The 23,259-nt window shown below is 40.0% G+C and overlaps 1 protein-coding gene across 7 annotated transcripts in view; it reads left to right on the forward strand.

The window, feature by feature from the left end:
- TAF1 (TATA-box binding protein associated factor 1) overlaps positions 1-16,296 on the forward strand; it is a 79,929-nt gene extending 63,633 nt beyond the window's left edge. For 3 of the 7 annotated variants that reach the window (XM_070461850.1, XM_070461851.1, XM_070461852.1), the window contains exons 33-40: positions 602-669; positions 1,211-1,327; positions 4,895-5,020; positions 5,794-5,895; positions 6,156-6,312; positions 6,868-7,045; positions 13,388-13,493; positions 15,293-16,296. In XM_070461850.1, coding sequence (XP_070317951.1) covers positions 602-669; positions 1,211-1,327; positions 4,895-5,020; positions 5,794-5,895; positions 6,156-6,312; positions 6,868-7,045; positions 13,388-13,493; positions 15,293-15,526 — 1,088 coding nt within the window. In that variant the 3' untranslated portion in view covers positions 15,527-16,296. Of the gene's footprint in view, positions 1-601; positions 670-1,210; positions 1,328-4,894; positions 5,021-5,793; positions 5,896-6,155; positions 6,313-6,867; positions 7,046-9,713; positions 9,886-10,246; positions 12,145-13,387; positions 13,494-15,292 lie in introns of those variants that run through there. The other 4 variants (XM_020882942.2, XM_070461856.1, XM_070461854.1 and 1 more) reach the window with 3 other exon arrangements.
- The last annotated feature ends 6,963 nt before the right edge of the window (positions 16,297-23,259 follow it).

Here is a 23,259-nt window from a genome sequence, read left to right on the forward strand (position 1 = left end):
AACAGAAGGTACAGAGTGGTCCCATGTACCCTGTGCCCCGCCCTACACATGCACAGCCTCCCCTGTTATCCACATCCCCCACTAGAGTGATACATTTGTTACAACTGATGAATCTACATTGATGAATCTACATCATTAGCACCCAAAGTCCATAGTTTGCATTAGAGTTCACTCTGGGTATTGTACCTTTTATGGGTTTGACAGATGTATGATGATATGTATCTACCATTATAGAATCGCCCATGATCATTTCTTTTAAAAAGTCCTTTAAGACACATATTGAACATGTTATTTATGGATGAAATGCTAGAATTTGCTTCAGAATAATTTGGGAAGAGTGTGAAAGTTGGTGTGTAAATGAAACAGGATTGACCATCTATTGATAATCGTTGAAGATGGGTAAGAGGTACATGGCAGTTCATTATGTTAGTGTCTCTGGTTTTGTATGTGTTTGAAATATTCCACCTCCAAAATTAGAGCAAGAGTCCAAGTTAAAGCTGAAGCATGATTTTTTGGACCTAGGGCAAGGGGACACCACTGCTGGTGACAGGAAGTGCATTTCTGGAGCTGAAGTAATTATATTCTCTTTTTTCATTTATAGGACCTGAAAGTCAATATACTAAGACTGCTCAGGAGATTGTGAACGTCTGTTACCAGACACTGACTGAGGTAAGTGAAAAAGAGGAGGTCCCTGTAGGATCTAACTTTTTGGAATCCTTTTGTTCCCTAGGGATGAGGGAGGCCTTCTCTGCCTATCCTTTTTTACAATGTAATATTCCACCCCAACCCTCAACCCACAGTCTGTATTCCTTCCCTGCTTTATTTTCTTACCCAGCACTAAATGTTTTTAATAAGCTGTATAATTATTTACTTTATTAACATATGTATCCTGCCACTAGAATAGAAGTTTCATGAAGACAGGGATTTTTTTCACAGGCTGGCATCACTTTAGTAAGTTCATCAGAAAGTGGTTTTTATAAACATATTTTTCTGTGCTCATCTTTTAACTTTTTAAATTATATTTATCTTTAATTGACTGATGATTACTTTACAATATTGGTTTGATTTCTGCCATACATCAACATGAATTCGCCAAAGATGTACATGGTCCCCTCCCTCTTGAACCTCCCTCCCATGAAGACAGGGATTTTTGTTTGCTGCTCAGTGTCTAAAACACATATTGAATGAATTCACTACTTTTCTTTCTCAGTATGATGAGCATTTGACTCAACTTGAGAAGGATATTTGTACAGCTAAAGAAGCAGCTTTGGAGGAAGCAGAATTAGAAAGCTTGGACCCAATGACCCCAGGGCCTTACACACCTCAGGTAAGTCTGAGGACTAGAAACTTCCTCTTACAGTTTTCTTATTGATTTTGGAAATTGGGAGCATGTTAACAGATGTATTTACTGAGATACCCTTCTTCTCTGTCCTTCCTCTTCATATGCCTTTCGTGTGCTTTCTTGTCTTCTCAAAGGCTAAGGTGAGTGAGGGCCATGGGTCTTGGTAGCCTTGTTGAATCCAAAAGAGACAGGTGTGGGATATATGAATGGGGTGGGGTCTTAGTTGTTTAGGCAGTATTTAGGAATACCAGACTCCTGACTACCATGGCCAAAGGCATCCTCTTGAATCCCTGGAATTCCTTTGCCCCCAGCATTGGGGTTCTGTGTATGCTGTGCTAAGTCGCTTTAGTCGTGTTCAACTCTTTGCGACCCTTTGAACTGTAACCCACCAGTCTCTTCTATCTGTGGGATTCTCCAGGCAGGATTACTGGAGTGGGTGGCCATTTCCTCCTTCAAGGGATCTTCCTGACCCAGGTATCGAACCCGCATATCTATATCTCCTGTGTTGGCAGGCGGGTTCTTTACCACTAGCACCACCTGGGAAGACCCATTGGTGTTCTATGACATCCCAAGAGTATAGACATGGGCCACATTATCCCCTCTGAAATATCTTAGTATAGCTCAGACGTCACCCATTTTCCTGGATTGACTTCCTCTCCCTGTAAATGAAGAAGGTAATGTTTATAATGTTCTTAAATTTCCATGTCAAAGACAAGAGAGCAAGATTAATAAGAAATTTTTAGTCTTTCTGATCTGACCCTTGAATATACTAAGAGTATTTCATCTATACTGTACTCTTAGAGGGCCAGCATATTTGAAGACTAGGACTTAACCGGACTATAACTGTGTTGGAGGCACTGTGGTAAAGTGGAAAATACATGAAGTTTGGTATAAAACAGTCCTGGGTTTGAGTCTTAGCCCTGCTGCTATCTAGCTTTGTGAACTTGCGAAGCTGAACCCTCTAATCCAGTTTCCATTTCTCTAAAATGTACTTTTCAAGATTTTTGTAAACATTAAATGAGGCCATTTACCTAGCACACAGTAGACATTCAGTAAATGTTTATTTCCTTATCTGTATGAAAGTCATCTACAGGGTTCTCAGAGGTTCTTTCAAATTTAACCAAATATTCTAATGCAAGTTTCTCCCGATTCCCACTGTAAAACTTTTTCATTCTGTTCAGGTTTCACTCTGAACTAATAAATGCAGCCTGTGTGATCTCTGTTGGATAATTGCTGTCTATATCTCATTCATACAGTCTCCCTATCTATCTTTTACTCTCTCTTTCACCCTAAAACCTAGGTCACTGAGGGGCCAAATACAAAGAGCCCTAAGATACTTCCTCCAGGCCCAGAACAAGGAAAAGCTCTAGGAGTATGTGGGCAGATTGGGTCAAGGGGGCTTGGGTGAGTGATGTTCCCCAGGAAGGTCCTATTTGCTAATAGGCCCAACAGCTTCCACACGACCCTTTCTGGTAAGTTAAAGCCTGGGTTTTAGCCATCATTCCTCAGGAGAGCCTAACCACTGAGCGGCACATGGTTTGCTCTGGTCTATGACAGCATCAGTCTAGCCCTGTGGTGAGTCCTTCCCCTCCCATACTGTCTCAAAAATGGCTGAGGAAAACCTGGCAACTGTGCTCCCTCCTGAGCAGTAGCTGTTTGGTGCAGTGAGAGGATCTCCTGGTAAGAGTAGGATGTGCAGTGAGAGGATCTCCTGGTAAGAGTAGGATGTAGGTATTGCCTCTTCATTATTCCAGTTCACTCTCTTATCATTGCCTTCACTCATATATACACATTTAGTAAGCCCGGTTCATACCTCTGAACATGAGGAAGATGCATGTGAGTGATTGTTCTTACTTAATATTACTCTCAAACCCAAATTCTATTAAATATTAAAATGTGTGTAAGTTTAACCTGTCATAATACAATTTTGTTGTGTAGAAATATGACAGTAATCATACTTTACTTCCACCTCTAAATGGGTGGTAATAAATGCATTTTCACTCAACTATTTCTACCCAGCTTATATTGCACTATACATTCAGCTTGACATGTTATCTAAAATTGCTTGCTTTATAGTTTCCCACATAGTGTTTCATTCCCTAATTTTCTCTTCTTTTGTTCCACAACTACTTTATCTGCACTTGTAATCCTTTTGAATTCAGTTTTTCCTTTCTCCAGAACCCTGTTTCCATTCAGCCTTGTTTGTTTGCTTTAAAAACAAAACCAACAGCAAAGTAACATATGTGGGTTCTTTGTTGATAAAAGTAACATGTTCATTGTGACAAATTGGAAAACATACAGAATAAATAAATTACTTAAAAATCAAGTCCACCACTGAGAAAGAACCAAACCACTGTGAACATTTTGGTGTGTTTCTTCAAATCTGTAATGTACATGTGTGTGCATTTATAATGTGAAATTGGTCATCATTATTTTGTGTCTTGTTTTCGCTTCACATTATATTATGAGCATTTTATTTCATTAAATGGTCTTTGAAGACATTTTTAATAACTGCATGATATTTCTACCCTCAGCCAATTTTTAGAGAGCCCTTTCCTAAATGAGCAGGCTTTGCCAGCCTGTTAAGTTTTAGTCCCTCCTGCCCTCCTTTCCCAGGTGGTGTTAGTGGTAAAGAACCCACCTGTCAATGTAGGAGACATAAGAGACTTGGGTTCAATCCCTGGATCAGGAAGATCCCCTGGAGGAGGGCATGGCAACCCACTCCCGTATTCTTGCCTGGAGAATCCCCATGGACAGATCTCAAAGAGTCAGACACGACTGAAGCTACTTTGCACACCCTCCTTTCACTGAATAGTCCATTTGCTAAATCCCTCTTCACTAAGGAGAGGGAAGAGGGACGGGAGCTATAATTTTTTGACTGCCATGCATGGGGTAAGGAGCATATATACACATCTCTTAATTTTCCCAACAACCTTGTGAGGTGCACATTACCATCCATGTTTTAAAGTTGAGGAAACTAAGACTTAGAGACATTAAGTTATTTGTTTAAGTTACTCAGCTAGCAAATGGTGGAGCCAGGACTCAAACCTAGGGCAGTTTACTCCAAAGTCTGTGGTTTTTCACCATGCTATTTTGCCTCATATTATCCTCTGGTGAGCTCATAAGCTATTACCCCTTTCCATGTTCTGGTTGGAATTGACATTTCTTTATCCCATTTTAGATGTCTCTACACCAAAACAGTCAGAATAGCAGTGGTATGGAGCCCTGAGCCTAAAAACAATAAGACCACACTTAGAAGAAATTAGGTTATTGACCAGAGAGGCTATTAGGACATAGAATTGTCCCATAGCTTGGATGCTTTTCTGCTTCAGGCTTCTGATCATATACATTAGATGCCTCTTTGCTAGAATGAGCAATATTTGTGAGATCCCCCAAAAGTTGCCCATAAAGCTGTGTCAAAACTATGTTTTTTTTCCTTAAATGGATTGTTCTACGTGACCTTTTTCTACAGTGAACACTCTAAAGGGGAGTTCTCTGAATTTTTTACTCCCTTTACTAAATAGAAGCTAAGTTGTATGATTTGTGCCACAGCCTCCTGATTTGTATGATACCACCACATCCCTCAGTATGTCTCGAGATGCCTCTGTATTTCAAGATGAGAGCAATATGTCTGTCCTGGATATTCCCACTGCCACTCCAGAAAAGCAGGTGACACAGGTAGGATAGTCTTTTTCTCTTAGTGAGATTGGTAGTATGCTTGGGGATGGGTGAGTGATGGTGGTGATATATGACATGCGTCAAGGATGATGATCAGACCCCTTGGCCCTGGGAGTGAAAGCCTGGAAATGTGATTTCAAGGTGGGATGGTGGCAGGTCACATGACTGGCTTGTCTTCTGTCATCATGGGCAGAGTCAGGCACAGCAGAACTTAAGACACAAGTGTGAAAAGTGTGTGAGGCATCAGAGTAGCCTGACTGGAAAGACCAGCTGCATTCAGAGACATAGTTCAAAATAATTGCCCTGCTACTTTACTGTACGTGTGTTATCAAAGTTGTTTTTAAAATTAAGTTTTTTAAATTGGCCTTTTCTAGAGGCATCAACAGATACTCCTGATCTGAAGCCAGAAATCTTATCAGCTGATCTCAGTCAAGGTTCCACTGGCGAGTGCAAAATCCAGGAGGGTTTTTCTGTCCCAAAGAGTCCAACACAAGCTAGGGAAAGCTTGTTTAGAAAGGAAGTCTCCTTGTGATGCTATACTAATAACAGACCAAGGACCTTCCTATTCTTTGGGTTTAATTTTTACCCTACCTGTGATTTCCAAAGCATGAATGGGGGAAAATGCACATGCTTTGAGCTGTGTAAACAGCCCCTACTAGCTGTGGGGTTGGCCGGGATATCAGGGAGGAGCATCTGTCCTGGGTGAGAGCCCCTGGTTAACTCCTCCTACCGGCATGTCCCTCAATGATGTGCTATTTGTGTTCCTTACTCAGATGCGCCAGGGCCGAGGTAGGCTGGGCGAGGAAGACTCTGATGTAGATATTGAAGGGTATGATGATGAGGAGGAGGATGGGAAACCTAAGACACCAGCCCCAGTGAGTATGCTTACAGAAAGCTTATGGTTACATTATTCCTTTATATGGTAGGTGCCCCAGAAGTACAGGACAGGCCAAGTCCCCAGGCGATACCATAGGGTCTCTATAGTGAGGCCCAGTATGACTTTAATCCGTGGAACCAGCTGACCAAATCTATCCACCAAAATTATTTAACATCTTGCAAGGCAGCAAGTGGGTGGCTGGTGGTGGCTTCTGGTCTCTTAGCTGATCAGTTAATGGTCTCAACTGGTCTCATTTAGGAATGTGAAGATGCAGATGGTGATCTTGCAGACGAAGAGGAAGGAACTGTGCAACAGCCTCAAGCCAGTGTCCTGTATGAGGATTTGCTTATGTCTGAAGGAGAAGATGATGAGGAAGATGCTGGGAGTGATGAAGAAGGAGATAATCCTTTCTCTGGTACATAGCTCACCATAGCACACTCAGGGCTCGGAGGAAGCTCTGGGCCACATACGCTGTTACCAAAAGCTGTTCTTTTATTGAAGTCCCATTAATAGACCTCAGGGTGCTAAGCATTCACTCATAGGATGATTAAATTCATTGGTCTTAGAAGAGGTGAAAAAATACAGCATAGGTAGAAAAAGATGACAGTCAGAAAAGCAATGCCAAAGCAGCAAGTTTGATTTGAATACTTGATAAAAATGAGAAAGATGTGTTATATGTGGCATTAGGGAAAGAAAATTAAGAAAAAAGAGATGTCTTGTGAATTAATTGCAGTGGTAGGGGGAGAATATAGAAGGAGATGATAGGGGAAAAAAACAGATTGCACTGAAATGGTTTTTTAATTTATTTTCCAAACTATAAATCTTGTCAGTGTTGACCCTAGGCAATCCTCTGAGGTGAAGAGTCCAGGCAAGATACCTGTGTAAATGCATGGGATTAACTAGTTCTGGAAGACTAAGCCAAAGATGTTAATTCTGTCAAGCTTATCTCAGGATTTCTCTCTTTTCATAGCTATCCAGCTGAGTGAAAGTGGAAGTGACTCGGATGTAGGATCTGGTGGGATAAGACCCAAACAGCCCCGCATGCTTCAAGAAAACACAAGGATGGGCATGGAAAATGAAGAAAGCATGATGTCCTATGAGGGAGACGGTGGGGAGGCTTCTCATGGTTTGGAGGATAGCAATATCAGGTAATCGATAACAACATGCTACGGGAGCTGTGGCATCAGTACTCAGCTATGATGTCGGAGGGCCCAGCATCATATTACTTTCATCCATCAAACATTGCTTGAGCACCTACTAGGTCCAGGCACTATGCTAGGCCCTTGGGGATACACAAAGGAGCAAGACATATCCTGCCCTTGAGGAGCTCACAGTCTAGTGGAAGAGACTGATACAAAATCATTGCAATGCAGTGTGAGAAGAGCTATATAGCGTAAGTTTAGTACAAAGTGCCAAGTCACACTGAGGAGAAGGAAGTGTCTCACTCTGCTTGGAGTAATCAGGGAGTGTCACAAATGAATAGAAGTCTGCTAAGTATATAAGTAGTAGCAGGTGAGGAGATCCTTAGAGGTGGAACAGTATGTTCAAAGGCACAGAAATATAGCAAAGAAATTCCAGACCAAAGGGAAGTTGTTGGGAGTTGTGACTCTAGAAGCAGCAAGGGATTATGTTGTTAGAGGACCTTAACTGGTGTGCTAAGACATGTGGATTGTGGTTAATGAGAATCATCACTTTAAGGAAAAGAAAGTAACATCAAGTTTAGGTGTTAAATAACTCCAGGCCAATGATTGGGCTTCCCTGATAGCTCAGTTGGTAAAGAATTGACCTGCAATGCAGGAGACCCTGGTTCGATTCCTGGGTTGGGAAGATCTGCTAGAGAAGGGATAGGCTACCCATTCCAGTATTCTTGGGCTTCCCTTGTGGCTTAGTTGGTAAAGAATCCTCCTGCAGTGTGGGAGACCTGGGTTCGATTCCTGGGTTGGAATGATCCCCTGGAGAAGGGAAAGGCTAACCACTCCAGTATTCTGGCCTAGAGAATGCCATGGACTCCATGGGGTCACAAAGAGTCATACATGACTGAGCAGCCTTCACTTTCACTTTCATGGCAATGATAAGAAATTCAACTAGGATCTGTTAGTAGTGGAGGAAAGGGAAGGGACATATAAGAGCCGTTTAGAGGACAGATCATTTGGATTTAAGAGGTAAGGAGATTAGATACATAATGAATGGGAATGTCACTGACATAAGAAAGAGGGAAAACAGGTACTAGATGGAGTGGAAAAGGAGGCAAAAAATGAATTTGTCTTTGGATACGTTAAGATGCATATGATACATCTAAGCCAAAGGTATCTAGCAAGCTTCCCTGGTGGCTCAGACCAGGGAAGAATCCACCTGCAATGAAGGAGACCCAGGGTTCAATCCCTGGGTTGGGAAGAACCCCTGGAGGAGGGCATGGCAACCCACTCCAGTATTCTTGCCTGGAGAATCCCCATGGACAGAGGAGCCTGGCAGGCTACAGTTCATAGAGTCACAAAGAGTCGGACATGACTGAGCAATTAAGCACACATCCGTCAAACAGTTAAGAGTCTTAATTCATCGAGCAAATATTTGTTACAAGTATAAAAGCAACTAGGATGTTATCCCTTCCTTCAAGGAGTTCGGTTTAGTGGGAAGTCTAAAACAGGCAAACAGATGATGATCACAGTGTAACATGAAAAGTGCTGTGATAGGAAACCACAGGATTTTTCTGGGGCTTGGGTAGGAGTGGAGTAGGGAGCTGGTTAGAGAAACCGAGCTGAATCAGAGTAGGAATTAGCTAAATGAAGAAGAAAGGGAAGGGCATTCCAGAGACCAAGAAAACCATGTATGAACACACAGAGACATGACACACTTCTCAAGAATACAAGTAGCTCAGTGTGGTTGGTGCTTTTCATCATGATCTGTATAATAGAGACAGTTTAAAGAGGTAGGTAAGGGCCAAATCATGAAGAGCCTGAGAATTTTGGGCAGACATTGAATGAGAGTAGTATGATCAGATCTGTATTTTAAAAAGATTGCTTTCTACCCCAGAAGAAAGATGGACAGAAGCCATGAATTAATTCACAGAAGAAATGCAAATGGCCAATAAATTATGAAAACTTAGCTTCCCTAAGAATCAAAGAAATGCAATAAAACAACCAAGTGTAATTTTTTACCTATCAGATAGGCAAAGATTAAAATGAATAATAATGTCCAGTGTTGGAAAAGACGTGAGTAAAAGGATATTCAGAAACCACTGGTTGGTAATATTAATCAAAAAAATGGGGTAGGTGAGAGAGGTATAGCAATTTATCTTACAAATCAGAAACTTAAAAAAATGTACATCCTCTTTGGCCTCCCAATTCCATATCTAGGGAGTTATTCCATGGGAATAATAAAATAACCTTCATCAAGATGTTTGTACAAGGATGTTTATCACAGCATTGTTTCTAATAGCGGAATACTTGAAGACAGGTTAAATGTTCTAGTGAGAAACTGTGAAATAAATCATGTTACAGCCACACAGTGGAATACCACACAGCTGTTAAAATGATGCTATCAATGTATGTTTATTGACTTGGAAAGATGTTCATTATAAACGTTAGTGAAAAAGCAGATTCCTAAAGAGTATATAGAGCATTCCAATTTTGTAAATTAAAAAAAATGTTTAAGCATTGAAGTAAACTGCATAGAAAAAAATTTGGAAGGTCATATACTGAAAGATTATCTCTGGGTAGTAGAGTTATTGGTGACTTTTTTCTTTTTTTTCTGGTGTATATTCTAATTTTTTTTAAACCAGTAAACGTGCATTACTTGTGTGCTTTTTTTTTTTTTAAGTAAAATTAAGAATAAACAAACAAACAAAAATAAAGAGCACTCTGGCAGAAATGTGAAGAAATTAATTGGGGCGAGCAAGACTGGAAGAAGACTGATGGCAGTGGTGCAGACCAGAGATCTCAAAGAATGAAGCCAAAGCAGGCAGAATAGGGCTGGAAAGATGGGGATAAAGGTGAGATGTATTGAAGAGGTAGAATCTTTAGGACTGTTGACTAATTGGATATGTAGATGAGTGAGGCTATAAGTGGTCGACAAACCTACAAGGCTTATCAGAGCATTTATGGCCACGTAAGCTGACAGTGTATTGTTCAAGTGTAGGGGAGTTTCATTCAGATTCTTGTGTATGTGAAGTTGGCAAGTTGATGTTTTGGAATAGGATCATTTTTCTCTCAGGTACCCGTAGAACAGTCCAGAGCCATCATTTTAGTGGCCGGGGGGGTGAGATGGGCTGATCCCTTGGTGGCACTGAGAACGGGACTGGTCAGCTAGAGGATGGTGTCCGAGCTTGAGAGATGACATGTTTCTTTTCTCAGTTATGGGAGCTATGAGGAGCCTGATCCCAAGTCGAACACCCAGGACACAAGCTTCAGCAGCATCGGTGGGTATGAGGTATCAGAGGAGGAAGAAGATGAGGAGGAAGAGCAACGCTCTGGGCCGAGCGTACTAAGCCAGGTCCAGCTGTCAGAGGACGAGGAGGACAGTGAGGATTTCCACTCCATTGCTGGGGACAGTGACTTGGATTCTGATGAATGAGGCTTCCTTTGGGCCTCCTTGGTCCGCCTTCCCTGTTCTCCAGCCTAGGTGGCTCACCTTTCCCCCATTTGTTTATATTTATTTGTTACAGTGTCTGATCCTGAAACTACCAAATTAATTAATACTGTAGCTTTTTTAAAAATAATAAGTATATGATAATAAATTAACTCTTCTGATCTTCCTAGGGCAGTGCCACCCTTTGATTTAAAAGGCAACCCCCTTCCCCTACCACTAACAAAAAGAGAGCACTCTCCTCCTTCTGCAGTGCTCTCCTTTAACTCTATTAATTGTTCTTGGTATCATTTTGTTCCTCGGGAAGGAAGAGATATTATGAAATAGCTAATAACTTTATGTCCTCTTGATGTATTAGAAAATTTCCAAGCATGATATCATCTCAGTTTTCTAATTTGCTGTAACCATTGACAGCCCCCTGTTGGGACAGAGAATTGTGTTCTGGTGGACTCTGTGCCACACTAAAACCATAAACCTATTGGACAGATTGAACTGCCCATTATTTATTATTTATTTGATTATGAAATGCCTTGTTCCTAAGTGGATTGGAGGCAAATAAATTATAAATCTTTGAAACAGCATATATATCAGAAATGATATGTCACCATGTAAATGTGTTCTGTCCCTCCTCCCCCCAGGGGAAATGGTAGGGAAATGGTAAGTTCTTTAGGGCAAAGACTGTGTCTTCTGTTTCTTTTTATGCTTAGGATATGGTTCTGTGCAGAGTAGGTACTCAGTAAATGTTCCTAGAATCATGAAATCTTCAACAGATTTGTTATTAAGCATCTGCTCCATGATAAGCATTCTATCAGCTTCTTGGGATGAAAAATTAAATAAGACACATTCCTTTTGTTGAAGGATCTCACCATTAAGTTGGGGGAAGGGGAGTGAAATTCAAAGCATGTTAATAAATCATTACATTACTGTAAGATAAGTGCAATTAAGCTAGATATAAAACATAGGAGAAAATAGAGGAGCAGTCGTGTCTGAAAAAGTCAGGGAAGTCTTCTTAGAGATAATTTTTAAGCTGACTCTTGAAGAATTAGTAGGAGCTTGCCAGATGGAAAAGTCCAGCCAGAGTGTCACATGAAGTGAAAAGGCCAAACTCCAGAAATGGCAAATAGCAGAGTGTGTTCCTTGTTTGTTTGTTTGTTTGTTTGTACCTGCCTTGTTCCAGAAAGGATTTAAAGTGGTTTATGTTCCAGTCCCTCCATGCTGGAATGCCTCTAGGTGAGACTGAAAGATGGACAGGAAGCATATCATCAAGAGCTTTGAATTTGATGCTAATGAATGTGAATTTTATATTAATGAGAAATGAAATGTTCTAGTGGAGTGATAAAATATGATTTGTGTTTTAGAAATTCTCAGTATATTGAATGAAGAAATAAATTGAAGAATCATGTGTAACAAGTGTGATCCCATTTTTGTAAATGATAAAACCACATGTATGTATTTATATGTGTTTATATATACTTGTATATGCAAAGGAAAAAGTCTGAAAGGATTTACACAAAATGATTCACAGTGATAACCTCTGGGCAATGAGATTGGAGGGGAAGGTGCTACGTGCTTATTTGTATACTGGGTGGAGCACTGTGCTTTTATTTCTGTATTTGAATTTTTATAAGAACATATTATTTTTGTAATAAAAATTTTTTAAAAATAATTTCAGTGGTAGTGTGGAGAATGGTTTGGAGGGTGGCAAATGTAGTTGAACTAGGACTGTGGCATTAGGATAGGGAGGAACGGGGTGAATTTGAGAGATATTTAGGGGACAGATCAACAGGACTTGATGACCAGTTGGCATTTGGGGGAGTAGAGAAGGAAATATGGAAGGTGACTTCCAGAATTTTGGTTTAGGAGATTGGATGGGTACATGGTATTCATTCATTCATTCAGCATTTATTGAACCACTGGGCTTCCCAGGTGGCTCTAGTGATAAAGAACCTGCCTGTCAATGCAGGAGACATAAGAAACCCACGGGTTTGATCCCTGGGTCAGTAAGATCCCCAGGAGGACATGGCAATCAACTCCGGTATTCTTGCCTGGAGAATCCCATGGACAGAGGAGCCTGGCAGGCTACAGTCCATGGGGTTGCAAAGAATCTGGCATGACTAAGCCATTGAGCACAGATGAAGGTCCCAGAGAGCTCTATATGCAAAAGAATCTGGACTTAATCTTAAAGACAGTAGGAATCTATTGAAGGATTTGGATAATTTTAGCAGCAGTTTGGGCTATGGAGTATAGAATAGGACTGGATATGGTTGTGAGTCATTTAAGCAAAGTATGAGTCAGTTCTTATGCAAGAACAGGCAAAGATTTGAGAGAAATGAGGGAGGTAGAATCTACAAGTAAGTGATTAAATGTGAGGGATATTTCAGTTAATTAGTGAAGAAACATTGACTGAGCCTAGTGAGCACCAGGCATTATTCTTGGTGCTCTGAATATAGCAGTGAATAAAACATACTTCCTTCCCTCATAGAGTTCCAGATCTAGTAGGAGAGGAAGATAGACAAGTGAATGAGAGAGAGAAGTACTCTGAAGACAAAGTGATATGAGAGGGTTTGGGGTGAAGGTTCTAATTTAATGGTCAAGGAAGACCTTGCTGAGTAGCTGTCATCAGTGTATAAATAAGCATGTGTTGCTGTCATAAAACATTTTTTAAAAGTCTGAAAAAGCAATGAAAGAACCAAGAAAGTTACTTTGAAAGACTGGCCAGAAGTATAAGGAAACCAGGATACACTTTTGTTGTTGTTGTTCACTTGCTAAGGTGGGTCCAACTCTTTGTGACCTAGTGGACTGCAGGCTTCCCTGTCCTTCGCTGTCTCCCAGAGTTTGCTCAAACTCATGTCCATTGAGTCAGTAATGTCATCCAACCATCTTATCCTCTGTCTCCCCCTTATTTGCAGAAAGGTCAATCAGATAAAGACTGAAATTTGTCATTTGGACTTGGCAGTTGGTGAGCCTTGTGAAAATAGTTTCCTTGGAGTGGTGGGTGCAAAAACCAGATGGCAGGTGGGTTGAAGAGCTGAATGTGACGCAGTAGAAACAGAGCTTGATTTGATTAAATAATAGCTGCCATTCACTTTGCCAGCTTCTTGTACAGAGAGCTCTTACCTGATCTCATTTGATCCTGAAACATCTGAGATTGGTGTTACTATTCCTGTTTTACTAATGGGGAAACTGGACTGGAGAAGGGTCACCTTTAAGACCAGAAAGATGAGTATTGGATAGAGAAGCAGTAAGAAGGAAACCATACCTCTGGGCATTTGTAGACCCTGGTAAGAAGTTTTGTCTATATCTTGAAAGTAGTGGGAAATTTTTCAGTGGGAGTAGAATTGAGCTTGAAAAGGTGACCTCAAGATTGTGTTTCCAAAACATGAGTTCCATATCAGTGTAAAAATAGCCAGTCTTTTCCTATTGGTTGTTTAGTTAAGCTTCTTTGGCAATTCCGGGGTCTTAGGAATTATGTTGCAAATATTTGCTGAATATAATAATCTAATATTCCTCCCTGACTTTGAAGATAAATCACTGGTGTGCTTAAGGAACACTGATTCCTAGGCCCCAGTTCAACCTTCTTGAGTCACAATGCCTAGGGAAGATTGGTGGTCTGTATATTTTACAGATACCCCAAGTGATTCTTTTCTTTCCAAGTGATTTTTCCCCCCACACCACATGGCTTGAGAGATCTTAGTTCCCTGTCATTGAGTCGCTAAGTCATGTATGACTTTTTGTGACCCCATGGACTGCAGCATGCCAGGGCTCCCTGTCCACTATCTCCCAGAGTTTGCTCAAACTCATGTCCCTTGAGTTGGAGATGCCATCCAACCATCTCATACCCTCTGTCGCCCCCTTCTCCTCCCCTCAGTCTTTCCCAGTATCAGGATCTTTTCCATAAGTCAGCTCTTTGCATCAGGTGGCCAAAGTATTGGAGCTTCAGCTTCAGCATCAATCCTTCCAATGAATATTCAGGACTGATTTCCTTTAGGACTGACTGATTTGATCTCTTTGCAATCCAAGGGACAAACTCTCAAGAGTCTTCTCCAGCACCACAGTTTAAAAGCATCAATTCTTCAGTGCTCAACTTTCTTTATGGTCCAACTCTCCCATCCATACATGACAGCTGGGAAAACCATACCTTTGACTAGATGGACCTTTGTCAGCAAAGTGAAGTCTCTGCTTTTTAATACGTTGCTAGGTTTGTCATAGCTTTTCTTCCAAGGAGCAACTGTCTTTCAATTTTATGGCTCCAGTCACCATCCACAGTGATTTTGGATCCCAAGAAAATAAAATCTGCCACTGTTTCCACTTTATCCCCATCTATTTGCCATGAACTGATGGGATCTGATGCCATGATCTTAGTTTTTTGAATGTTGAGTTTTAAGCCAGCTTTTTCACTTTCCTCTTTTATCTTCATCAAGAGGCGCTTTAGTTCTTCTTCACTTTCTGCCATTAGAGTGATGTCTTCTGCATATCTGAGGTTGTTGATATTTCTCCTGGCAATCTTCATTCCAGCTAGTGATTCATCCAGCCCAGCATTTCACATGATGTACTCTGTGTATGAGTTAAATAAGTAGCAACATTCCCAAATTAATGCTATCCTCTGTATCAGCTGTTTTTAAAACAAGTGTTACATCAATATGGAAATAGGGGTTGCTTATTGTAAATTTAAATTCCTGGGCTTGAAATGTTTATTTTTAATATGCATACCTATAATTCTGATGCACATAGTCCTTGTAACAGTATTCATAGTGATCCTTTGGCAAACATAAGTGTTTTAGAAAAAATATAGAATTGCAATTTTTTAATTACAGGTCATTGGACAAGGGAATGGCAACCCACTTCAGTATTCTTGCCTTGAGAATCCCATGAACAGTATGAAAAGGCAAATAGATAGGACACTGAGAGATGAACCCCCAAGGTCAGTAGGTGCCCGATATGCTCCTGGAGATCAGTGGAGAAATAACACCAGAAAGAATGAAGGGACAGAGCCAAAGCAAAAACAACACCCAGCTGTGGATGTGACTGGTGATGGAAGCAAGGTCTGATGCTGTAAAGAGCAATATTGCATAGGAACCTGGAATGTTAGGTCCATGAATCAAGGCAAATTGGAAGTGGTCAAACAGGAGATGGCAAGAGTAAACATCAACATATTAGGAAACAGCAAACTAAAATGGACTGGAATGAGTGAATTTAAACCAGGTGACCATTATATCTACTACTCTGGGCAAGAATCCCTGCGAAGAAATGGAGTAGCCATCATGGTCAACAAAAGAGTCAGAAATGCAGTATTTGGATGCAATCTCAAAAGTGACAGAATGATCTCTTTGTTTCCAAGGCAAACCATTCAATATCATGGTAATCCAAGTCTATGCCCTGACCAGTACTACTGAAGAAGCTGAAGTTGAATGGTTCTATGAAGACCTACAAGACCTTTTAGAATTAATAGCCAAAAAAGATGTCCTTTACATTATAGGGGACTGGAATGCAAAAGTAGGAAGTCAAGAAACACCTGGAGCTACAGGCAAATTTGGCCTTGGAGTATGGAAAGAAGCAGGGCAAAGGGTAATAGAGTTTTGCCAAGAGAACATACTGGTCATAGCAAACACTGTCTTCCAGCAACACAAGAGAAGACTCTACACATGGACATCACCAGCTGGTCAACACCAAAATCAGACTGATTATATTCTTTGCAACCAAAGGTGAAGAAGCTCTATCCAGTCAGCAAAAACAACACCGGGAGCTGACTATGGCTCAGATCATGAACTCCTTATTTCCAAATTCAGACTTAAATTGAAGAAAGTAGGGAATACCACTAGACCATGTATGACATAAATCAAATGCCTTACAATTATACAGTGGAAGTGAGAAATAGATTTAAGGGACTATATGTGATAGACAGAGTGCCTGATGAAATATGGATGGAGGTTCATGACATTGTAGAGGAGACAGGGATCAAGACCATCCCCAAGAAAAAAAAATGCAAAAAAGTAAAAATGGTTGTCTGAGGAGGCCTTACAAATATCTGTGAAAAGAAGCGAAGCAAAAAGCAAAGGAAAAAAGGAAAGATATACCCATTTGAATTCAGCGTTCCAAGGAGAACTCTTGGAGAGATAAGAAAGCCTTCCTCAGTGATCAGTGCAAAGAAACAGAGGAAGACAATAAAATGGGAAAGACTAGAGATCTCTTCAAGAAAATTGGAGATACCAAGGGAACATTTCATGCAAAGATGGGCACAATAAAGGACAGAAATGGTATGGACCTAACAGAAGCAGAAGATAATAATAATAAGTAGAATACACAGAAGAACTGTACAAAAAAGATCTTCACAACCCAGATAATCACGATGGTGTGATCACTCACCTAGAGCCAGACATGCTGGAATGTGAAGTCAAGTGGGCCTTAGGAAGCATGTCTATGAACAAAGCTAGTGGAGGTGATGGAATTCCAGTTGAGCTATTTCAAATCTTAAAAGATGATGCTGTGAAAGTGCTGCACTCAATATGCCAGCAAATTTGGAAAACTCAGCAGTGGCCACAGGAATGGAAAAGGTCAGTTTTCATTCCAATCCCAAAGAAGGGCAATGCCAAAGAATGCTCAAATTCCTGTACAATTGCACTCATCTCACACACCAGTAAAGTAATGCTCAAAATTCTCCAAGCCAGGCTTCAACAGTACGTGAACCATGAACTTCCTGATGTTCAAGCTGGATTTAGAAAAGGCAGAAGAACCAGAGATCAAATTTCCAACATCCACTGGATCATAGAAAAAGCATGAGAGTTCAAGAAAAACATCTATTTCTGCTTTATTGACTATGCCAAAGCCTTTGACTGTGTGGATCACAATAAACTGGAAAATTCTGAAAGAGACGGGAATATCAGACCACCTGACCTGCCTCTTGAGAAATCTGTATGCAGGTCAGGAAGCAACAGTTAGAACTGGATATGGAACAACAGACTCGTTGCAAATAGGAAAAGGGGTACGTTACACTCTGCTTATTTAACTTATATGCAGAATACATCATGAGAAACGCTGGGCTGGATGAAGTACAAGCTGGAATCACGATTGCCAGGAGAAATATCAATAAACCTCAGATATGCGGGTGACACTACCCTTATTGCAGAAAGTGAAGAAGAACTAAAGAGCCTCTTGATGAAAGTGAAAGAGGAGAGTGAAAAAGTTGGCTTAAAACTCAACATTCAGAAAACTAAGATCATGGCATCCGGTCCGATCACTTCATGGCAAATAGATGGGGAAACAAGGGAAACAGTGACAGACTTTATTTGGGGGGGGCCTTCAAAATCACTGCAGATGGTAACTGCAGCCATGAAATTAAAAGACGCTTGCTCCCTGGATGAAAAATTACGACCGACCTAGACAGCATATTAAAAAGCAGAGACATTACTTTGCCAACAAAGGTGCGTCCAGTCAAGGCTATGGCTTTTCCAGTAGTCATGTATGGATGTGAGCGTTGGACTATAAAGAAAGCTGAGCACCAAAGAATTGATGCTTTTGAACTGTGGTGTTGGAGAAGACTCTTGAGAGTCCCTTGGACTGTGAAGAGATCCAACCAGTCCATCCTAAAGGAAATCAGTCCTGAATATGCATTGGAAAGACTGATGTTGAAATGAAACTCCAGTACTTTGGCCACCTGATGCGAAGAGCTGACTAAAAGACCCTGATGCTGGTAAAGATTGAAGGCAGGAGGAGAAGGGGACGACAGAGGATGAGATGGTTGGATGGCATCACCGACATGATGGACATGAGTTTGAGTAGGCTCCAACAGTTGGTGATGGACAAGGAGGCCTGGTGTGCTGCAGTCCATGGGGATGCAAAGAGTTGGACCAACTGAATGACTGAACTGAACTGAATTATCAGGTACATAGTATTACAAATTTGCTTTTTGGTTCATAATAACTTAATATTCAAGGTTTTAAAAAAATAATAAATTACCCTTAATGGTATGCATTCAATCTATCATTTTAAATGTTATGCATAAAGTGACAGTTTATATTACATATAAATTATAAATTCTGCAAGTTGTTTTAAATAGATGTGAGACTTTCAAAATCATTTCTTTAACATTTTGCCTGTATAGTTTTGGATTTTCCACATTTGAGGATCTCGACTTCTGGGCATACACACCAAGGAAACCAGATCTGAAAGAGACACGTGCACCCCAATGTTCATCGCAGCACTGTTTATAATAGCCAGGACGTGGAAGCAACCCAGATGCCCATCAGCAGACGAATGGATGAGGAAGCTGTGGTACATATACACCATGGAATATTACTCAGCCATTAAAAAGAATTCATTTGAATCAGTTCTAATGAGATGGAAGTGCTGTATTTTTCAGTCAACTCTATATTATAACTTTTAAATAGACATTCATCCTGATTTACAGAAAAGAAATGTGTGATTATATCCTATCCTTGTAACTCTGTCACATATATAGTACAAATAAGACCTTGTATCAACCAAAATTTTGACTCAATTATCTTTAAAAGTGGTCAAATAACAGAATAAGCAGAATTAAATCACATTTTAGTAGGCAGAGGGTATGTCATATTAATGATCACAAAACTATTCACTTTTTGTGTGTTTCCTTCTTTTGAAAACATGAATACTTTAAAGGGAGAAAATGGTTATGTGGGAAAGCTGGGAGCAAATAAATGCTCAAAACTGGAGAAATAGTTAAATATTTAGAAAGGAAAAAGAATTTGTCAATGAGAAGTGAAGGTTGGTTGGGTGCCAGATACATTTTGCTTCAGTTTTGACAACTGTACCAGGAGAAAGTATATTAGAAACTTTATTTTAGACAACTCACTTCTTAAATTTCTTTATGCTAAATTATGACAGTCTGCCTATCTTTGAAAATAACATCAGTTAAGTGCTAGGCACCTATGACCCTGAAGGCAAGAGTTTAAACCAGTCTTTTTGTTTCTTTGTTTCTTCCTCAAATACAGTGGGAGTTAAGATAGGCTTTTATTAGTAAACAAAGGTTCTAGATTCTGGGAGGGGTGTGTGAGGTAACTCCTAGGTATGTAGTGGTGAAGCTCACCAGTCTAGAAAGAGATTTCTTTTTAAAACCTCCCAGGTGGGCTTCCCTGGTGGCTCTGTGGTAAAGAATCTGCCTGCCAATTTGATCCTGGGTCAGGAATATCTCCTGGAGAAGGAAATGGCAACCCACTCCAGTATTCTTGCCTGGAAAATCCCATGGACAGAGGAGCCTGGCAGGCTAGAGTCCATGGGATCACAAAGAGTCAGACAGGACTTAATCAAAAAAACAAGTGATAGGGAGACTTTTTCCCACCCCCCCACCCAGGCCCCATCCTTGTTTTTCCCACCCCCCCACCCAGGCCCCATCCTTGTCTAATCCCTGATTTAGACAGTTTGATAAAACTTTTCCAGTATTACTGATACATTACAAAAATTCATAGGCCAAAAAAAATTCCTAGGCCTCAATATATAAACTTAAAACTAATTGATTTCTTATCAGTAAGGAGTTTTCAGCCTTTTATCATTGTTCTCTTATCAAACAATGGTTAAAATAATGGATCTTACTGTTTGGGGAGTATGGATAATTTTGAAAATAGGGTAAAAACTGAATTTTCCCTCCACAAAAAATATAAATACATGTAAAGTTTTTTTATTTAAAGAATTTTTAAAGTTTTTTTTTTTCAATTTCTTACTCTGCTGACTCAGCTTCTTCTCACACAGATGCTCACATTATACAGGTCAGGTGGCAGTTGTGATTTGTCTCCATATACTTGCACCTTGAGGCTCAAGGAGACACTTTGTCACCTAACTTTGTTGAAAATGTTGGCCCTGGTTTTTAGTTTTGCTACCTAGCTGCTCTGTTTTACATGAGGATTCAAGGAAGATACAGAAACTATGCTCCCAATGTAACCACCATTTAAAGTTTTATATTGGAATATGTTAACAGTGTTGTGTTAGTTTCAGGTGTGCAACATAGTGATCGAGTTATACATATATATGTATCCTTTTTCAAATTCTTTTCCCATTTAGGTTGTTACAGAGTATTGAGCAGAGTTCACTATGCTGTACAATAGGTTCTTGTCAGTTATTTTAAATATATCAGTGTGTGCATAAGTTATGTATATAATATCAGGTGCTTCTTAGACTCCTGGTTAAGAAACTAAAAAGAGGTATAGTCTGTGATTTATGTAATTTACTCTTCAAAAGTGTCTAAGTTGCAAATCATAAGCTAGTTATAGGCTGGATAGTCAATTTACAATAGAAAAGTTGGGGCAATGCATTTTCATTCTCTTAAGGGAAATTTACATGTCATTTGACTTCCTGCAACTTTCTAATTGCCAGCTGTAACTCCAGATTCCAGTAGAATTTCTTTGTGGACTACAAGGGAAAATAAAATGTCAACAAAATCTCACATTTCAGATCCAAGTATCTTAGAAATAGTGTTGTGTGGTGGTTTGAAATACAATCTTATATATTATATTTGTGGCTTCCACAGCTTACTAGCAATTAAGTAACATTCAATTTCCTAAGGTTGTGGTGAGAGTTAAATGAGAGTGCTTATGAAATGCTCAGCACAGTGCCTGGCACATGGTTCAAACCCAGTAAGTGTTAGCTGTGGTTATCATCTCTTCTGAATAGACAGTAGTTCACACATTTAGACCAATTTAAGTTATTCTAGCTACTTAAAGTGAAATCTTGATCTTAATGTGAAATTGCAAATACCAGTTAGTCATATTCCAGACTAAGTAGAAATACTCTGGAGAGGAGGGTTTGTTAGAATTACTTGAGGCATTTTCAAACTCCCATTCCCCGTTAGTCTTCTCCCCCACATGGAGAGTTGCTTTCACTCACACCTACAGTTTTATTATCCCCTTGGCTGAAAATCAGTGCCTTGGTGAGTCACTGTTAGACAGATGAGAATGTACACCAACAGAGGGGAAAGTTTCAGAACCATGTATTGACTTCATCTCCCCTTCTGGCAGGGTCAGAAAACAACATTTCAATTTACTTGACTCTCCTTTATTTCAAATAACTCTTAATGACACAGTCAAATAAAAGTAAAACACAAGGGACTTCCCTGGTGGTTCAGTGGCTAAGACTCCATGCTCCCAATGCAGGGGGCATGGATTCAACCCCTGGCCAGAGAACTGAGATTCCACATGTGTAACTAAGACCCAGCACAGCCAAATAAATAAATAAATATATTTAAAGTAAAACAAATACCTGATGGCTCTAAACTAGGGGTCCCCAACCTTTTTGGCACTAGGGACCAGTTTCATGGAAGAAAAATTTTCCATGGAATAGGGCAGGGTGGGGGGATGGTTTCAGGATGATTCTTATAAGGAGTATGCAACCTCGATCCCTCACATGCACAGTTCACAGTAGGGTTCATGCTTCTTTGAGAATCTAATGTCATTGATCTGACAGGAGGCGGAGCTCAGGCAGTGATGTCGGCGATAGGGAGCAGCTGTAAATACAGATGAAGCTCTTCTTGCTTGTCTGCCATTCACCTCCTGTGCAGCCCAATTCCTAACAGGTCACAGACCACCACTGGTCCAGGGTTGGGGACCCCTGCTCTAGACAGCTCCAAGTACTATAATAAGGCCAAAGTATTGCAAATATGACAAAAGCATAAGAATTTATTCACCACTATCTTTTGTAATTTAAATATCATTTTAGCTTTTCTTCCAAGTTTCTGGATGTGTTTCTGAGATTCAAGTTTAGAATAAAAATTTACAGTTGTTTTTCTTTTCTTTTTTTTGGCCATGAGGCTTGCAGAATCTTAATTCCCCCACCAGGGATTGAACTTGGGCAGCAGCAGTGAAAACACTGAATCCTAACCACTGAACCACCAGGGAATTCCCAAAACTTAGGGTTTTAAAACTTTTGCTTCTCATTTCATTTTCTCTTCTTACGATTTCATTTTTTTTTTTTACTTTAGAATCAAACTATAAGTTATCATATTTAACTCAGGTCAGCAAGCAAGTATGGCTTCTCCTAACTATGAGCAGTAAACATCAGACTGGGCAGAATTTGCCAGAAAATATAAATTGTTTAAAAAGGTGAGGGTTACTCTACCAGATCAACTTACCCAAACTAAAAACCAACTGCCTTCACGTTAAAATGTATAACTGAACAATAAAGTGAAAAAATAAATAAATAAAAAAGGCAAACAATAAAAAAAAAGGTGAGATGAGAAATTTCTTGCAACTAAATCAGAAGTTGTTCCCTTTAATTCCATCCTAGCATGATGATTTTTTAAAATTATTTATTTATTTGGCTGTTCTGAGTCTTAGTTTCAGCATATGGGATCCAGCTCCCTGATCGGGGATCGAACCCAGGCCCCTTGCATTGGGAGCTCGGAGTCTCAGCCACTGGACCACCAGGGAAGTCCCTATTTTTAAAAATTATTATTTCAAAGTAAGTTACACAGTAATACATCCACTCAGTTTATACACATTTTACATACCAGTTTAGTCAATTAATTTCTAGTTTCAAGGGCTCTTCATTTTATAACATACAGATTCTAAGCTTTTCCATGCAAACCTCTAATTATTCAAATTTCAAGCAATTAAACTGCTTTTGATTCAGTGGAAGCTGTGTAAAGATGACAGCCTGGCACTTTCCCTAGGTGTCATGCCCTACCACACATAGTGCCCAAGACTCAGAAGACAGTCTGTCAGTATACAGATAGATTGAGGCTATACTGCCCTGTTCCCTTCCCTCAGTACTCATTACAAAATAATAACTGAATTTCCTTTCACTCTTCTGTTCTCCAACA

This window comes from Odocoileus virginianus, chromosome X (assembly GCF_023699985.2).
Source record: "Odocoileus virginianus isolate 20LAN1187 ecotype Illinois chromosome X, Ovbor_1.2, whole genome shotgun sequence".
Taxonomy (NCBI): domain Eukaryota; kingdom Metazoa; phylum Chordata; class Mammalia; order Artiodactyla; family Cervidae; genus Odocoileus; species Odocoileus virginianus.